The sequence below is a fragment of the Oryx dammah genome, unplaced genomic scaffold (assembly GCF_014754425.2).
Source record: "Oryx dammah isolate SB20612 unplaced genomic scaffold, SCBI_Odam_1.1 HiC_scaffold_4, whole genome shotgun sequence".
Lineage (NCBI taxonomy): Eukaryota > Metazoa > Chordata > Mammalia > Artiodactyla > Bovidae > Oryx > Oryx dammah.
The window spans coordinates 44,335,681-44,355,038 of record NW_024070188.1 but is presented as its reverse complement, the minus strand read 5'-3'; the positions used below and the strand labels follow the sequence as shown (position 1 = coordinate 44,355,038).

The following is a 19,358-nucleotide window of genomic DNA, read 5'->3' as shown; positions in this document are numbered from 1 at the left end:
GATTCCAGAGACAAAGAATTAGAGGTGCTGAGAAGTTAAGCACAGAAAACATCATAGAGCTGGTAGTAGAAGGGACAGAATTTGACATAGGCTGTCTGACCAGAGCTGATGCTGTTAAGAGCTGCTTATATTTCCAACTGGGAAAACAAAAAGTGCACTGTTGCAAACAGTTACATATTCTTGAAAAGAGCAAAACACACACACTAAGATCCCTGATCCTACACTTCTTAAGGCATTACGTAATTATCCATGGAATTCATTTGAAACAACTTTTTTGTAAAATTACTAGCACCCCCTTGGATTTATCTGTCTAGATCTTATCTTAGTATTCTAATAAGAGTCAAAGAACAAAAGAAACACATTGACAGCAATTTCTAATATAGATCATTCCTAGAAGAATATGAAGTGACCAGGGTAAATGATATTGTAAGGGAACACTTAATTATCCATCAGGGGATACTTCTTTACCACAGAAATAAAGAAATACCGGAAAACAAACTCATTTGCTTGCCGAGATGTATTTCAGTATTATTACTAAAATTATTCCAAATAGGAAAAGGAGTACGTCAAGGCTGTATATTGTCACCCTGCTTATTTAACATACGCAGAATATATCATGAGAAACACTGGGCTAGAAGAAGCACAAGCTGGAATAAAGATTGCCGGGAGAAATATCAATAAACTCAGATATGCAGAAGACACCACCCTTATGGCAGAAAGTGAAAAGGAACTAAAAAGCCTCTTGATGAAAGTGAAAGAGGAGAGTGAAAAAGTTGGCTTAAAGCTCAACATTCAGAAAACGAAGATCATGGCATCTGGTCCCATCCCTTCATGGGAAATAGTTGGGGAAACAGTGTCAGACTTTATTTTTTGGGTCTCCAAAATCACTGTAGATGGTTACTGCAGCCATGAAATTAAAAGACGCTTACTCCTTGAGGAAAGTTATGACCAACCTAGATAGCATATTCAAAAGCAGAGACATTACTTTGCCAACAAAGGTCCATGTAGTCAAGGCTATGATTTTTCCTGTGGTCATGTATGGATGTGAGAGTTGGACTGTGAAGAAAGCTGAGTGCCAAAGAATCGATACTTTTGAACTGTGGTGTTGGAGAAGACTCTTGAGAGTCCCTTGGACTGCAAGGAGATCCAACCAATCCATTCTGAAGGAGATCAGTCCTGGGTGTTCTTTGGAAGGACTGATGCTAAAGCTGAAATTCCAGTACTTTGGCCACCTCATGTGAAGAGCTGACTCATTGGAAAAGACTTTGATGCTGGGAGGGATTGGGGGCAGGAGGAGAAGGGGACGACAGAGGATGAGATGGCTGGATGGCATCACCGACTTGATGGATATGCGTTTGAGTGAACTCCGGGAGTTGGTGATGGACAGGGAGGCCTGGCGTGCTGCAGTTCATGAGGTCATAAAGAGTCAGACACGACTGAGTGACTGAACTGAACTGACTAAAATATAACCATTGTAATTAAGGCAAAAAGGAGCATGGACAGACCCCATGATAATAGGCATGTAATAACTCAGTACATGATATAACACGATTGGCTTCTGTTCTCCTGTTGTGCCAATTTTTATCTCATTAACCTCATAAAAACATGACCCATATTTTATGCAATTAAATATTTGGACCCCACATACAGAATTATGGCAAAGTTTTACCAAGAAATCTATACTTCTTTTCTATCATAAATAAGACAAATCAAAGTAATAAATGAGTCATAACTTTTAAAAGGAAAAGTTGAGGGCTTACAATGTAGTTGAGAATAAATTTAGTTATAAGCATATAATGTTTTCAAAACTTTTAAATGTCTTTTCATGGACCATTTTAAGAAATAACCTTTATGTCTCCTATCTTTATGAAAGCTTAATCTTTTATTATCCTTATGACTCCTACTAGTAAAACCAATGATGTATTGGCCTACCTTGAAATAATAAGAAATCAATTTTGTGGAATATGAGAAACAAAAAAAAAGTAATCCATAGAATAAGAATTTTAAAATTTCATAATTTGACTATGAAAATTACATTTGAACTAAGACATAAAGGTGAAGTGGAAGTCGCTCAATTGTGTCCAACTCTTTGCGACCCCATGGACAATACAGTCCATGAAATTCTCCAGGCCAGAATACTGGAGTGGGTAGCCATACCCTTCTCCAGAGGATCTTCCCAACCCAGGGATTGGACTGAGACCTCCTGCATTTCAGGCAAATTCTTTACCAGCTAAGCTACAGGGAAACCCAAGAACTGGAGTGGGTAGCCCATCCCTTTTTCAGCTGATCTTCTCGACACAGCAATCGAACTCTCCTGCATTGCAGGTGGATTCTTTACCAGGTGAGCTACCAGGGAAGCCCATGTGAATTAAGACAAATTCAATTAAAAGCTTCTGTGAATACCAAGTGTAAGTATTTCCAATTTACGTGTTACTTTTTATATTTGACTGCATTTATACACATATGGTTGCTTTTTGAAAAGTCATTAATGAAAAGGGCTAACCACCTACAGATTTTAAGAAGAATGAAAGCTGGAGATATATGGGAGAGCCTACTCTCTTGGCTTTAATTGCAAATGCCTAGATTCTAACTGTTTTTATTGCAGTTAAAACTCATGGACGTTATGGGCACATCAAAAACAATGAGCAGTAATCCTGTGATAAATCTATTTGGGTGTCAGTCAGTTCAGTTCAGTAGCTCAGTTGTGTCCGACTCTTTGCAACCCCATGAATTGCAGCACACCAGGCCTCCCTGTCCATCAACAACTCCCGGAGTTCACTCAAACACATCGAGTCAGTGATGCCAACCAGCCATCTCATCCTCTGTCGTCCCCTTCTCCTCCTGCCCCCAATCCCTCCCAGCATCAAAGTCTTTTCCAGTGAGTCAACTCTTCGCATCAGGTGGCCAAAGTATTGGAGTTTCAGCTTCAGCATCAGTCCTTCCAAAGAACACCCAGGACTGATCTCCTTTAGGATGGACTGGTTGGATCTCCTTGCAGTCCAAGGGACTCTCAAGAGTCTTCTCCAACACCACAGTTCAAAAGCATCCATTCTTTGGCACTCAGCTTTCTTCACAGTCCAACTCTCACATCCATACATGACCACAGGAAAAATCATAGCCTTGACTACATGGACCTTTGTTGGCAAAGTAATGTCTCTGCTTTTGAATATGCTATCTAGGTTGGTCATAACTTTCCTTCCAAGGAATAAGCGTCTTTTAATTTCATGGCTGCAGCCACCATCTGCAGTGATTTTGGAGCCCCCCAAAATAAAGTCTGACACTGTTTTCACTGTTTCCCCATCTTTCCCATGAAGTGATGGGACCAGATGCCATGATCTTCATTTTCTTAATGCTGAGCTTTAAGCCAACTTTTTTACTCTCCTCTTTCACTTTCATCGAGAGGCTTTTTAGTTCCTTTTCACTTTCTGCCATAAGGGTGGTGTCTTCTGCATATCTGAGATTATTGATATTTCTCCTGGCAATCTTGATTCCAGCTTGTGCTTCTTCCAGTCCAACGTTTCTCATGATGTACTCTGCATATAATTTAAATAAGCAGGGTGACAATATACAGCCTTGACGTACTCCTTTTCCTATTTGGAACCATTTGAGTGTAGCTATCTTCATACATAAGCATATCATTTTTTTCCCGACATGGTCTTGTTCATTCCCCTGTGTAGATTGTGGCCAAAGCCCCCTGGCAACTGTCTACCTCACTGATTTTACAACACAGTCACCCTCCATATCCTGAGACTGCATCTTCAGATTCTGCATCCATGGGTAAAAATACTCAAAAAGAAAAAGGAAAATCAGAACATTCCAGAAAACAACAACTTGAATATGCCACATGCCAGTTACTATTTGTACAGCATTTATATTGTATTTATACCTATTTACATAATATTTATACTGTATTATGCACCATAAGTAATTTGGAGAGAATTTAAAGTGTACAGGAGGGTGTTCACGAGTTTAGTGAAAAAACAATGTCACTTTATATAAGGGACTTGAGTATTCCCAGATTGGTCCTGGATCCAATATCCTATGGATACTAAGGGACTTTGTGCTCAGTCACTTTATTTCTGTTGGACTCTCTGCAACTCCATGGATTATAGCCTGCCAGGCTCCTCTGTCCATATGCATGCCCTCCTCCAGGGGGTCTTCCCAACCCAGGGACTGAACCCATATCACGTGCATCTCCTGCATTGTCAGGTGGGGTCTTTACCACTAGTGTCACCTGGGAAGCCCCCTACTAATAAGGAGCACCCCCTTTTTTATTTCTTCGGAGTAACCACAGAAACCTCACTTTATTTAGTTTTCAGTCTAGAGTTTTGTGGAGTTCCTGACAAACTTAATTATCAACTTACGTCTTGATTTATCTTGTTTCACATGTCTTAAGAAAAGTCTTTTATAACCCAAGGTATTTGAAAATTTGAGGGTTTTATAAAATCCTTGACAAATTTCTAGCAACTAAATTTAAATCATATAAAGTGATTTGATTCTTTCAATCAATCTAATATTTAAAATATTAATATCACTGAAGAATTGATAAAAGCATAGTTTTCTGAAAAATAAAATATAGTCACATAAACAGAGGATTTCCAGAGACATCGAGGAGTTGGTAGATCACTTAAATCTCCCCACAGTCTCCTACCTGGAAACTCCAAGTAAAAAAGCTTTCTCTAGAGAATTATTTTTACTACAGCGGAATGCATTATTTTAAATTCAAGTTTGTTCCACCATTTGTATATTGAAAATGAAATATATAATTGCTCAAATAGCAGTTTAACATAAGTATAAAAGAATGAATACTATCCTTTAAGAAGAATGTTAATATCAATGTCACTATAAAACCTGAACTGTGTAGGTAATCTCTTGTGTTTAAATTTAATAATTTAATAATTCAGACCTCTGCAATTGAGAAAAAAGAAGAAAGATGGTGCTTAATGTTCTAGGTCAGAATTAAACACTGTGCTTTTAAAACTTCATTTGATCAGTAAAAATATTAACACTTGACAGACAAAATATATATTTATGATTTTAATTTTCAATAAAAACAAATGGGAATTCTAAATCTAAAAAGAAGATTTTTTTTTTCTTAACCATTTCTATTATTTGTTTTTAGAAGTTAAGTGAACTTTAAATTTAAAGTTATCTTATATTCCTTTCATTCCTTTATGTTTGAATCTAGTACAGAAGGAAGGTGTCAAAAGAAAGGAAACTCTACTGAGTGTCTAGGGAATGTAAATATTTCTCTTTCTCTGCCCCAAGGATTTGTTTGCCCACATTTTGACAGTCCATGAAATCTTTGACACTGAGACCTGTCAAATATTAACAACTTTGCCTCTGCCAAACAGACTCATCATTCAGACTTTTATCTTCAAAAAACCAAAACCAAAAAAAAACTGCCATTAAAAAAGTTTTATGTCATTATTCAACTCAAAATAGTAAATGATTTTTTCAAACCTCTCCTTCTTTAGGCTGTGAATTTTTTAGTCAGTGCAGAAATTTGTTTAAAAAAGTACTGAAAATCACCTTCCCAACAAACAATCTGATTTTAATTGTCTAAAAATTGTCTAAAAATATTAGTTTTAAGAAACATAGGAACTTGATAGGGAAAATTCTAAAATAAGAAAAAAATATACTAATTTTATATAACAATGATTATGATCTATTTTTGAAAAATAACTCAGTTTTAACCTTAGTCAGCTTCTGTTGTTACACATGTTTATAATATCTCAAGAATTCAGTACTTCAAACTGGTTTGCTTGTCACATGCTTCTTCTCAATGGTAATATAGACTTTCTTCAAGTACCAGTTATTTTACTCTTGTTTTTTTTTTTTACTTTATTCTTCAAGAGCATGCATGCTTATCATTTCCAAACTCCTTAAAACACTTTTTTTTTGTCAATTTGCCCCAACCTAATCTTCATTTCAGGGTCTTCCCAGGTGGTGCTCGAGGGAAAGAACCTGCTTTTTGCAGGACACTTGAGAGACGCGGGTTCAATCTCTGGATTGGGAAGATCCCCTGGAGGAGCGTATGGCAACACACTCTGGTATTCTTGACTGGAGAATCCCATAGACAGAGTTCATAGGGTCGCAGACTTGGACATGACTGAAGCAACCTAGCACATGCATACAACCTTCATTTCAGATCACTAATAATGTATGTATCTCTGTTATAGGATAGTGACTCTACTTAGTTGGTCCACATACACTTCGCTAAGCCTTTGTTTCTGCACTTTCCAAAGTGGTCCCTTGGTGAATTCTCTCCTCAGCTATGAACCAAGGTCTTCTCCATATTTCTAGTTTAATGCAGGGTACCTTCCTAGATTTTATACTTACTCTACTTTTACCTAAATTTCACTCACATTTTCAATAAAGGCATATGAATCTGACAGTATTTGTAAGTTTCTACCTTACAAAAATGTTAACTTTATAAAATTCAACTTACAGAAGTAAATATTTAGTTGCACTTATACTATTGTTGTTGTGTTAGTCACTCAGTCGTGTCTGACTCTTTGTGACCCCATGGACTGTAGCCCGCCAGGCTCCTCTGTCCATGGGATTCTCCAGGCAAGAATACTGGAGTGGGTTGCCATTCTCTTCATCAGGGGATCTTGCTGACTCAGGGATTGAATCCAGGTCTACCTGCATTGCACGCAGATTCTTTACCATCTGAGCTGCCAGGGAAGCCCTTATGCTATACTGTTTTATAAATGGTCTCTTGGAGTGAGATATACATACCCAAGAACTATCATCAGTTTCTGTACTCAAAGGTTAACAATGTACTTGTTGCCTTAGTAACAGGATACACATTTAATAAGTTGTATTTTTAAAAGAAATTTCCCAAGATATTCCCACTGTGATTATATTCTAAAATATTTCTATGAAACACATATTGTTGTTAAATTTAGGTTATCTCATGAAATTAAAACTTAACTAAATCAACCAACAACATAATTTAAACAGATTTTATCAGGAAATTAAAAGCAAGAGAAAGATAAGCTTCAAAGACAAAATAACACAGCCTTCCTTCTCTCCCCTCTATAAATGAATCTTTTACTCAGGTGACTCTCCCACTACAGCTGTGCAAGATCAGCATCATTACTTTTATTAAAGAAATATCCTTTTCCGGCTTGTATTATGTCCAGAGAATTTAAATGAAAAGAAAAAGCAATTCTTCAAAATGAAGACAAAAGAAAATTAGTTGAACCACTAATTTACAGTAATTATTGTGGTAATTTGTGGTAATAATCGTGAAAACTCAGCAACCATGATTTTAGAACTGTAAAAGTTTCTTCTTATGAGCCATTACCTACATGTTCCCATAAAATGAATATTAATGTATTAAATCCTTTTTGTTTAAGTAGTATAACACCTACATCTTGATTTGACATGTCCCAATAAGGTCTCTCTCCATAAGACATAACTTCCCACATGACTATTCCATAGCTCCATACGTCACTGGCTGATGTGAATTTCCGGTATTGGATGGCTTCAGGTGCTGTCCACCTTACTGGAATTTTTCCACCCTGTATTAAAAGAAATTGACATTTTAGAGATATATATAATGACATATAAATCATTTATGGTAGAACCATAAGGCTAAGCTAAATGCCTGTGTATTTCATTGACAATTCAGCAGTATCAGGTCTATTCATCTTGGATTTCTCCAAGTGTAGTTAAAGTTACTAACTTGCTTTTTAAATGTCATGGTTAAGTTTTCAATTCTAAGGCAAATCAATTATGAACTATGTGGTTGTACGGCCAGAGTCTACTCAAAAAGACAATGACAAATCAGGTAAAATAACTACTAAAATGGAAAGAAATATTGGAATAATAGTATACAAGTAAATCCCCATGTATGTTCCTTTTTTCTAATCTTGCAAACTTACAAGAATTAGCATAGTTATATTTTCTTAAAATCTTGATTAAAAACTGGAATTATTGTTTTCTGCTACAACTATGACCACTAGTAACCAAATGCTGTGTATGTATATTATATATATCTTAGCAATCCCAATATGAAATAAGCTATTGATATTCTTATCATACTTCTCCTCTTAGTCTATGTGAAGACTGTAAAAGCGATGATGATTCTTCCAAAAGGAAAAAAAAGTCACGACAAACAAAGGTAGAGATCAATTTGTGTCCTTTCTTCTGTTTCGTTTTGTATTATTAAGCCCTGCTTTCTTGGTAGGAAAATTGGCAGAAATATGAAGAAGTGCAGTAATAGACTTTTTCTTACAGTCGTTGTATAGACAGCTTCGGGATCGTCCTCTATAACCCGGGACAGGCCAAAATCTGACACTTTACAAACAAGATTGCTGTTGACAAGAATATTGCGAGCTGCAAGGTCCCTGTGAACATATCCCATATCAGCCAAATATCTCATTCCAGCAGCAATTCCTCTCAGCATTCCTACTAACTGAATGACTGTAAATTGCCCATCGTGTTTCTACAGGAAGACAAAAATGAAAGTCCAGTTAACCATACTTCGAAAAGAGAAAAAAATTACCATGAAAAATGTCTGCACATAGTGATTTTCTGTCATATAAGAGGAATTACTACTTAATTTTCTACATAATATAGACATTTGTGAAAAACAACAGGTGCTGATTTAACTTAATAGTCAAATAATGTAAAATAGAATTCTAGTAATCATTTATTTATATTGATATGTAACCAGTATTAATTAATAGCTTCAAAGCACGCAAATCCAAAAGTATATGCTAATTTTTATGTCAAAGTTAGAGAAAGTGAAAGTGAAAGTCACTCAGTTCAGTTCAGTCGCTCAGTCGTGTCCGACTCTTTGCGACCCCATGAATCGCAGCACGCCAAGCCTCCCTGTCTATCACCAACTCCTGGAGTTCACACAGACTCGCGTCCATCGAGTCAGTGATGCCATCCAGCCATCTCATCCTCTGTCGTCCCATTCTCCTGCCCCCAATCCCTCCCAGCATCAGAGTCTTTTCCAATGAGTCAACTCTTAGCATGAGGTGGCCAAAGTACTGGAGTTTCAGCGTTAGCATCATTCCTTCCAAAAACATCCCAGGACTGATCTCCTTTAGAATGGACTGGTTGGATCTCCTTGCAGTCCAAGGGACTCTCAAGAGTCTTCTCCAACACCACAGTTCAAAAGCATCAATTCTTCAATGCTCAGCCTTCTTCACAGTCCAACTCTCACATCCATACATGACTACTGGAAAAACCATAGCCTTGACTAAACAGACCTAGGTCGGCAAAGTAATTTCTCTGCTTTTGAATATGCTATCTAGGTTGGTCATAACTTTTCTCCCAAGGAGTAAGCGTCTTTTAATTTCATGGCTACAGTCACCATCTGCAGTGATTTTGGAGTCCCCCAAAATAAAGTCTGACACTGTTTCCATTGTTTCTCCATCTATTTCCCATGGAGTGATGGGACCGGATGCCATGTTCTTCATTTTTTGAATGTTGAGCTTTAAGCCAACTTTTTCACTCTCCTCTTTTACTTTCATCAAGAGGCTTTTTAGTTCTTCTTCACTTTCTGCAATAAGGGTGATGTCATCTGCATATCTGAGGTTATTGCCTGTCCAATTCTTTGTGACCCCACAGACTATACAGTCTATGGAATTCTCCAGGCCAGGATACTGGAGTGGGTAGCCTTTCCCTTCTCCAGAGGATCTTTCCAACCCAAGGATTGAATCCAGGTCTCCCACATTGCAGGCAGATTCTTTACCAGCTGAGCCACAGGGAAGCCCAAGAATACTGGAGTGGGTAGCCTATCTCTTCTCCAGCAGAAACCCAGGAATCGAACCAGGGTCTCCTGCATTGCAGACAGATTCTTTACCAACTGGGCTGTCAGGGAAGCCCCAAAATAAAAGCACAGATCATCAGGAAGTTAGGGAATGAAATATTAAAAAAAATATCCCTGACAGCTAAGCATTTTGCCCACTTGCTAAAAGTTTACATAAATAGTCTAAAAATATACAAAAGGATAAAAACACATATATTAGATTTTTTCTCCAAATGGTAAAAAAAGGAAGGGTGAAAAATTTTTTTAGTAAAAATGGAGTGAAATTAAGAGGTAGAAAGGGATTGTACCAACTGACTGTTTTCATTTTCTACTTTTCATTGTTGTGCTGTAGGTAGGAATATTACTTGCAACAAAGACTCCCTGAGGTAGATGTGCTAATAAATGGGATTGAGAACTCTTTGCAACCAACTGGCCACCATATATTTCTAAGTTATTTTTAACCCACAGATTTCTCCACTTGAATTCCAAAAACAATCCAAGCTGACAGTGGTTTGAATAGACGAATTTGCTAAGTGATGCCTTCTTCTAGAAAGTTGACAGCTATGCATATTAACAAGACATAGCATGTCAAAATCCTCTGAATGCTTATTAATCTGGATTGAATGTTCCATTCTAGATCATGTATGATCTCTACATGTTCTCTTCCTCTTCCTCTTTTCTCTTTGCCCTTTGAAAAAAGGTTAACACCTCTTCATGATCTTAGATGAAAAGTCTGAACATAAAAATATGTATGTTTTTACATTCAGAACTTATTATTTATAAAAATAGCATACTTTAAAATGGTAATAATTCTTTATTTTAAGCTTGATGTACATATAACACTATAGTAGAAATGGTTCCACAGAGCAGAGTCCTACCAACATTGAATGGTTATCTCACTTTTTCTCTGTATTACCTCTGTATTTCATTTATAATTGTAAATTTGAAAAAGTAAAATGCTACTCTACAACAAGTATTCCAATTATAGGGCTTCCAGTATCCTCAGTATTTGTGGTAATATATCAGTGGAAACTATTTTTAAATGGCATTATATCGCTTAAATGCTCAAAAAATCTTTCTCAATCTCAAAAGTCTTAAGACTTTTTAAAGCTGCTTTTCAAAGACAATTTTGTGACCTGTTCAAGTTTCTACTGTTCACATTTTACACTGCAAAGAAAAGTTCAGAAAATTACATTGGTAACAGGCATAGTATATTTAGAATGGGAGAATAATTTTGTTACCTACCCTGAGAAATGCATCTAGGGCTCCATTTTCCATGAATTCTATTACAATCATGACTGGCTTCCCTAAAATTAAAAAAATATATATATATATAAGGAAAAAAAAGTGTTGCTTCTAAAGCTGTAATGTAAACTTCAGATATATTCTGTTTCTCACCCCAGGTAAAATATCTAGTGCTCTTCTGAAAGACTGACTGGGTGAGTGGTGAGTATTTCTAACATTTCTCGTGCTGCTGCTAAACGCAGAGTCATTAACTGTCTGTTTGGAACATAGTCATGATTGATAAAATTAAACAATAAAAATTAATGTGTTCTTCTGACTCCTGTTTTGTGAATAAAACTCAGAGAAAATGACACTTTACAGAAAATGGAAAGACTAAAATGTAATACATTTATGACTTTTGAAGATAAATGAAAATATCTGTCACTCCATCTATCAAATTTATTCTTTAATTCTCAACCTGCATTCATTTATCCACTTTTTGCTTAAGATGGTAGCACAAAAGAAGATTATTTTAGTCAGTTACACATCCAAAGAAAAACTCATGAAAAATATGCAGTATATTTACAATTTAATTTTTTAGTATCTGTGAAATAACACTTATTTCTGACAGTCCATTTGGTAAATTAAATATACTGTCAATATGTACCTCTTGTAACAACCCCTTCCAAATGGACAACATTTGGGTGGTCAAATTGCCCCATGATGCTGGCTTCACATAAAAAGTCTCTCCTTTGCTTTTCCGTGTAACCAACTTTCAGGGTTTTTATGGCTACTGCAACATCTCTTTTCCCTGGGAGTTTCAAACGACCACTGCAGACTTCTCCAAATTCTCCTAAGGTAACAGAACAGGCAGATGTATTTTAATTACAGAAATATCTCCTCTCTCAGAGTAACTGCATTAAATTCTTTAGAAACACTTTTAAACTTTTTTAAACTGTTACGCAAATTCCTATTTTTTTTTTAAACTGGCTTAACAAAAACTTTTTCAGAAACAACATTTAGGTTTGAAATACACTGCAAAATGGACACTGTTTACTGGAGTATAAGGGCACATTAGCAAATTCTACATATTGCTATTGTTTTCATGACTTGAAATACCAATACTGCTGAAAGATTTAAAAATCTGGAATTCATATGTACCTAGGTTTGCTAGATGTAAGGGACTTCATCCAAAAATGTACAATTACTGTGAAGATACATTGTACACATAGAAAATAATTTTCCTTTTAAATAATTAATACATATTAATTTTCTACATGAAATTAAACAGTACAACAGCTACAAATATAACAAAAAATGATAAAAATGAACACATCAGGAAGATAAGTCAGAGGATGTATATTCCAGCAATATTTATAACATTCTAATTATTTTAAATATAAATTCATATATTAGATGGGCCAGAACTATTACAAAATAGCTTACAATATAACAATATCTGAAAAATCCAACAAGAGACAAAAGATACACAATTCTCTGCACCACATGCTTGTTTTTCACTTTTTTTCTTAAGATTTCATAAACAAGTACAGGCTCATTGCTTCCAACATTTCAGGTAAATGCAAAGGTTCTATACTTGAGGTATAATTATTTGCCTGTCATTATGATGTATGACTTTCGATCTTGGCTAAATGGAACAGCTGAACAAGGAAGCTACAACAGCCTTACCTGCGCCAATCACACGCTCAATTTTAATACAGGAGGCATCTAGCTCCTTGGCGAATTGATGGACAGCTCTATTTGGGTCCTCATAGGTTTCAGGGTCAATGTAGGTTTTGGTGCCTGGAAATTTAACTGTAATGATGTAAGAAAGCATGACTGTGATGAAGCAAAGCACTTATTGTGCAGTCAGCCCAGGAATTTCATTATGCAGAGTGCTCCTTGGAACAGTGAACTTGCTTCCACATCACCTGATTCACAGCAGTTTTAACAGACTACTTCAGTCTGCAGGCGTATAGGTATTATCTGCAAGCTTCTATAGGTAACATAGGATCCAACTCATAGGTGACTAACTGAATTGCTTTTCCAGTAAATCAACAAAAGACAGCACCAAAATTCTCTGACATGACTCTTATCAGACTGGAGGTTTAATTAAATTCATTGCTATCATGGCATAGTTCAAGCCATATTGAGGTTTGTAATGGACTTGGAAACACATTTGTAAATCTATCAGTCAATCAATCAAATTAATACACTGGGAAAAGAAGACATTTCATTTACAGGTAGCCTACTACACTGACAGTAATATTAAAAACATTTAGACATCTTACTTATTCTTTTGGTTTATTTTTTTAAAGACCAACCACCGTTGACATATACATAAAATTAATACAAGCTGTGAGGGACTGCTATCACAAAACCAGAGAGAAATCTACTAAAGACACAGTTTCTTCTTCACCTTGAAGGGCAGTAGAAGCCAAATGTACAAAGTGCAGAATAAAGTTAGAAAATTTACAATATTCCTGGGATCTGCTAACCATGTATGACAGCAATTTGAAAGAGGAATGGTTTATATGAACTTTCAATTATAAGGCTCTGGAAGTTCTTAACTGCTATGAGGAGGTAGCCAATACACCTCAGAAAAGGTAGTCAAGATCCAAACAACATAGAATCATCTTAAAAGTTAAAATTGTCTTAAAACGCACCCAGAAGCATGCAGGTAACAGAATGCTATGTCAACTTTAAATCAATTACAATAATGTATTCCAAATCTAATCATTTGGTTAAAGACAAAGATAAGATAGATAGGCATATATTTGTTTATATTAATGCAATGAAAATAATTACACTATATCCTCAAAAAAAACTTTATTGTTTTTTAACAAAGCCACTGAACAATCTTTTCATTAAATCTTACTATTTGGAGAACAATATATTTCTTTATGTATTACACTGCAGCCTAACTGTGCTTATGTCATCACATCAACTTGAAATTATATTTTTAAAATAAACACATAACAAACAAAAAGAAGCAGAATGTATAAAGGAAAAATGGGATTTAAAAATCTTGATTTATTCTGTTGTAGTTGATTGTTTATCCAAAATTGATTGTCTTAAACAATTACTGTTGCAGTTTATAAAACTGACAGATGCTCATTTGTTACTAAAGCTGAACATGAGAAAAAAACACAAGAAGAAAAGAGAGAGGGGATAGAAAGAGAAAAGAGAGAAAAAGGAGTACAGGGAAGAGGGGGGGAAGAGAAAAAGAGAGAAGGGAAGAAAACAATAGGTTAACCTCCTAGATTGGCAGGCAGATGGAGAATGAGCCATCTTCTCCGTTTTATTCTTTCGTTCATTTTTTTTTTTTGGTTTGATTTTGCGATAAGGGAGCTAGATTGGAGGTAACCTTCTGCATCTCAAACGGGTCTCTGATGGTTCTTTATTCAAGTTGTCACAAAACATTTTGACAGGCCAGAGCAATTTTGGCATAAAAACATGAAATACTGCCCAGCTTGGATTCAAAGACATTGTTAGAAGAAATGGTAGGAGGAAACAAAATGTAAATTGGAGTTGGTTCACTAAACTCCTCCATTGTGTTTATATCTTTAAATGTAGCACTTGGGGCCATGGAGAGTGGAGGGCACCTGATACAAATGACTGGACATTCTATTAAATTCAGTGCTCTAAAAGCTAGTTAAATGGTTACTTTCATGTTTCTGTAAAAATTCAATCTGGTGTCTTAGCACCTAAGAAAATTGTCTGTATACTAAAGGAATAAAAGGACACCAACTTGTAAATAGCTGGTGACCACAGTGTTGTACTTTATGTACTATAAATACAGTCATAAAATCAAATAAAATGCCTGGTTCTCATCAAATGACAAGAAAAGATATCCTTGTACAAAGGGTGATTCAAAAATATCAAGGATTTACTAAGATAGGATATCTTAAGTGTATTTCTTTCATTATTCGTTTAAAAATGGATGTTTTAAAATAAGAACAATTTTGATACAGTTTCTGAATATTTTGGTTTTTTGCTTATCTTGATTTAAGAGTGTGAGCTTTTTGTGTTTTAATATCTCATTTACATCTCTCATGAATCTTAAATATCTTAAAACCACCACTGATATTTTACTCTAGAGATGAAAACTGTTTATATACACAAGTTCCAGTTTATCTTTTCTATTAGCAGGTAAAACACGCAGCTTTATTTTTTCTAATTACAAACTGGATGTCAAATGTGAAAAAAGGGAATGACATCAAAATATTAAAACTGAATGATGACAGTTAAGCAGAAAGCTATACAACATGTTTTAGGTAAGCCATGTCTTAATTTACCTTCAGCATTAACTTGCAAGCTAAAAGCAAATTAACCAAGAGGCAGTATTTGATCATTTGGGGATGTCTTGGATATCTTCAATAAGCAAAGAAAAGTGACATACTGATTAAGGTATTATTAAATGATTCTTCCATCAAATTATTCACATATGGGTAGAATCTGGGATTCCAGGAACTATAGCCTCATGTTACTCTCTTCTATATATGTTTACTGTCATTTATATACAAACTTGACACAAAAATTAAGGCATTCAAGTTTTGATCCTCTCCTTCCTGTCTGGGGAAGTGATAAAAGTATTCTCTCATGTCATGAAAGAGAAAAAAATATAACTTCCACTTTTTCTGCATATCCTCTAGCTATAAACAGCCTATGATACTCTCATCACTGGGACCTGTCACAAAATCACTGCCAGTTAGCAAGAGGAAGCACCAACATTAGGAGTATGTCAATAATCCCAGGAGAGGGGTCATAGAATCACATGTGTTCAGCCATAATCAGGGGCAGATTTAAGTTTAGTGTGGCTTAAAGCTTCTGCAATTTGGGCTATTCTCTTTAAGAGAAAAGATTCTACACACTAACTTGTTAGGACTCTTTCAGGGCCTTGAAAGGAGTCTGCGAAAACCAGGGGCCCTGAAACTTAATCATCATGATAAAGCCCCCTCTGGTCATAACTTTTACTATAATTTCTAGAGTCCTAATACACTCCCTGTCTTCAGCGGTTCGAATTATACAGTTTCATTATTGATTTGAATAGTATTATGTAAAGACACTTCTCTTTTGAAAACTAAAGTCAAGGGAACTGTTGGTTCAACAATTAATAACATGCTGGAAAAACTTAGGAATAATAATGGTGTTCATATTGTGTTTTTGCAACCACACACTTCCTTGATTTATGCTACATCTTCCCATGACTTAAGAATCAGGACATGACAATATCTTCTTAGATACTGACATAAGAATTTGATGAGTAACACAAAAATAGATGTCATTCTTATGCCATTTATAGAAAATTTATCTACCCATGAGAAATTTTAGTAAGGAGTATGGTTACTAAGAAAAATTATACATAAAATTATTTTCAATGTTTTCAAGGATTAAAAATATGGATACTGGATTTGGATAAGAGCATTATCCATTGGATTTTACTTTGGCTGCAAAAAGTCAACATTTATTCTCAAAGCTCTCAGGGTTTCACTTGCCATCCATGTGCAACAACAATAAGATTAATGCAGTTGAACATCTTTTTTTTTTTTTTTTGGTTTCCTGAGCTATGTTCTGATATAATTTCTAAAATGAACTTTAAGAATCAGGTAGCTCAAATCCACAGGAAAACATCAGAGTACTGAATCCTATTATTACACTATTTGTGTCTCAAAATATCTACCTGTGATGGCCAGTTTATAGTAGATGGACAGAGAGAGGTTCCTTAGTTTTTCATTACAGCATCACTCACTGCATAGAAAAAAGGGCCTATCCTTCTAACTTAAAATGAATTCCTGAGCTAGAACATGGGCGCATGCAACATTTAATGAATCATTATTAGGATGATATGAAACACTTGGGCAAAGATTGCAAAAGGAACAATTGTGACATAAAAGCTGCTGAACATCCTTTCAGTTATATTAAAATTTCTTATTAGAGATTACATTTCTGAATATATTTTTAAAGAATTCACATTATATTTTCATTCTACATGTTTGTTCAAATGCTTTAAAGCAACATTTTGAGCTCATGGTATATTTTCAAGCCTGATGCATCAGGAATTTATTCATGCCAATACTGACAACCAGATTTCTGTATTAACTGGGGTAAATAAATAAAGAAAAGCCAAACACTTACAATGAAAGTAAAGCTCTTCATCCCCTTCTTGGTCAGCTTTGCTATAACCACAGTGCCTGGAAAAAAATAAAAGTTTTAATGATCTCAAATCATTAATCTAGCTTTGTGTATTTAAAATTCAGCATGATATATCTTAATTACTTAAAACTTGCTAGTTAGAGCTATAAACAAAATATATAAACTTTCTGTCCATAGTTCTGAACGCAATAATAATATAGCAATTCACATGATTTGAAAAATGCAAAGAATATAAAGTGTGAGACAGTGTGGAAGGGACCTATTTCACAGATTTATATTTACCAATGAGTGAATATTTGCTTATATTTTTTCCTGAAAAACAGCAACAACAGATTTTAAATGGCTTCCACAAACCATTAACTAAAAGAGTAAATCTTTCTCCAGGTGTCTCCTATATTTATTATAAAAATCAAACTCTGAAAATAACTAATAAAGAGCCACCTAATAGAAATGACACTACTCATTCCTCTTCTGACCTTGGGAGAATGAAAATTTATTGACCTTTAGTGTTTCATATGAGACAAAGAATAACTGCATTTACTAGTAAACATTCTAAACTAAACAATAAGTAATAGGCTGACATAATTCTGAAAAATCAATACATTTTATGTTAGAGATTAGAACGAATTTCTGTTCTACCTTCTTCCAATGATGAAGCCAAAGACCATGAACACCAAAATGATAGTCCCGGCCACTGCAACCACAGCAATTATAATAACAGGATTCTGTTCACTTGAGACTGCTGTAGCTGTAAACAGAAAAAAAAAAAAAAAAAGGCTCAATAAAATACTCAATACTATTCAAGAACTTGAAAGATTAGGCAAAATCTTATAAGCAAGATATCTACGCTATTAAATTCACCTCTAACTTAAATAAATGTATTCTATTGTAACAAATTTAAATAAACTTTTTTAAATTTTAAGTAAGTGGTAAGCACAATACTTTCATCTATTTTATATTCTTTAGCTAGGAAAGATCCCTGCAAAATGCCTTGTTGAATGGTGATCCCCTGCTTAATTGTTGGCAACTTAGTTATGATCCAAGAGATAAAGATTTTTCATTTACAATTGCTAGTAAATCCCCATTTTTCCCCTCAGTAAGGTACTTGATCCCGCTATGTCTATTTTCCTGCTGTGCGAAAAAAAAAAAAGAACCCAAATAACATACTCTCAGCATTTTTCAAAGTACCTTAAATGATTTATCTCTCACATCATCAATATAGAATAAAAATCATGATGTAATCATAGCAAATCAATATGAGTTTATAATTCACCTTAATTCAGGAAAATAAACAGAATTACTTATATTAATTTGACAAAGTATGCAATGCACACATTTGAGAGTTTACGATTACAGAGAAGGTAGGCTGTTTATGGAAGAGCCAACTTTCTGCAAGTAGTGTAAAAAACATTTTAGCATTATCTAATTGTAGATACTTCCTGTACAAGGCTAAGTGATTCTTCTACGCTTGTTAAGGCAAGCCCAGCTGAATCTTTCGGAGAGTCTCTCTGGGAGCAGTATATGTTTACATGTCCTTTAAAACAGCCTCTGATTCTTATTCTTCAGCAAGTCACATGGCCTTCTCACTTGTATTTTTCCAAATTAGTGAAGTTTTACTTATCTGGCAATTCACATTTGTCATATTTTCCCCAGAATATTCTATTTTCAATACTAGTATAAACCTAATAAAATAACCAAATGGATGCAAAACAGTGAAAATGTATATTCCAATAGATGATTCAGTTACAGATTAATATCTAATATAATGAAAACTAATATAGTTTGTTTATTTCTGAAACAATCAACATCTGTAAACTTTCAGGTAGGATGGAAAATACTACTCCTTCTTAGTGATGGCAAGGGACTTGGTCTCCAGAGCAGTAAATTATATGTAGGCAGAATGTGCCTTTCCACAATAGGCAACATAAAGGTGTTGATTTTTTTTTTAAATTGGTCTTTCTCTCTCTATGTCTCCCTCCTTTTGACAACTCCTCTCTTAATTTTGTATACTTATGCTAACTATAGATAGCTCTTATGTTGCAACACAAGTAAAAATAGCTCCAGTGTAATAACTTTCTGAAAAGAGATATTATACACACTCCCTAAGTCAGGACCTGCTGATTTGCTCCCCGAGAGAATGAAACAAGGGAAAAGGAAAAAGAAGAAAAAGAAAACAACTTGAAAGCTTTAATTTCTGAATTAC

At 35.0% G+C, this 19,358-nt stretch overlaps 1 protein-coding gene across 3 annotated transcripts in view; it reads right to left on the bottom strand.

The window, feature by feature from the left end:
- EPHA7 (EPH receptor A7) overlaps positions 1-19,358 on the bottom strand; it is a 209,484-nt gene that overhangs the window by 12,927 nt on the left and 177,199 nt on the right. For 2 of the 3 annotated variants that reach the window (XM_040238790.1, XM_040238791.1), the window contains exons 8-14: positions 17,795-17,903; positions 17,138-17,193; positions 12,689-12,814; positions 11,667-11,852; positions 11,021-11,082; positions 8,249-8,458; positions 7,383-7,532 (exon numbers count right to left, since the gene is read on the bottom strand). In XM_040238790.1, the coding sequence (XP_040094724.1) occupies positions 7,383-7,532; positions 8,249-8,458; positions 11,021-11,082; positions 11,667-11,852; positions 12,689-12,814; positions 17,138-17,193; positions 17,795-17,903 (899 nt within the window). The other variant, XM_040238792.1, reaches the window with a different exon arrangement.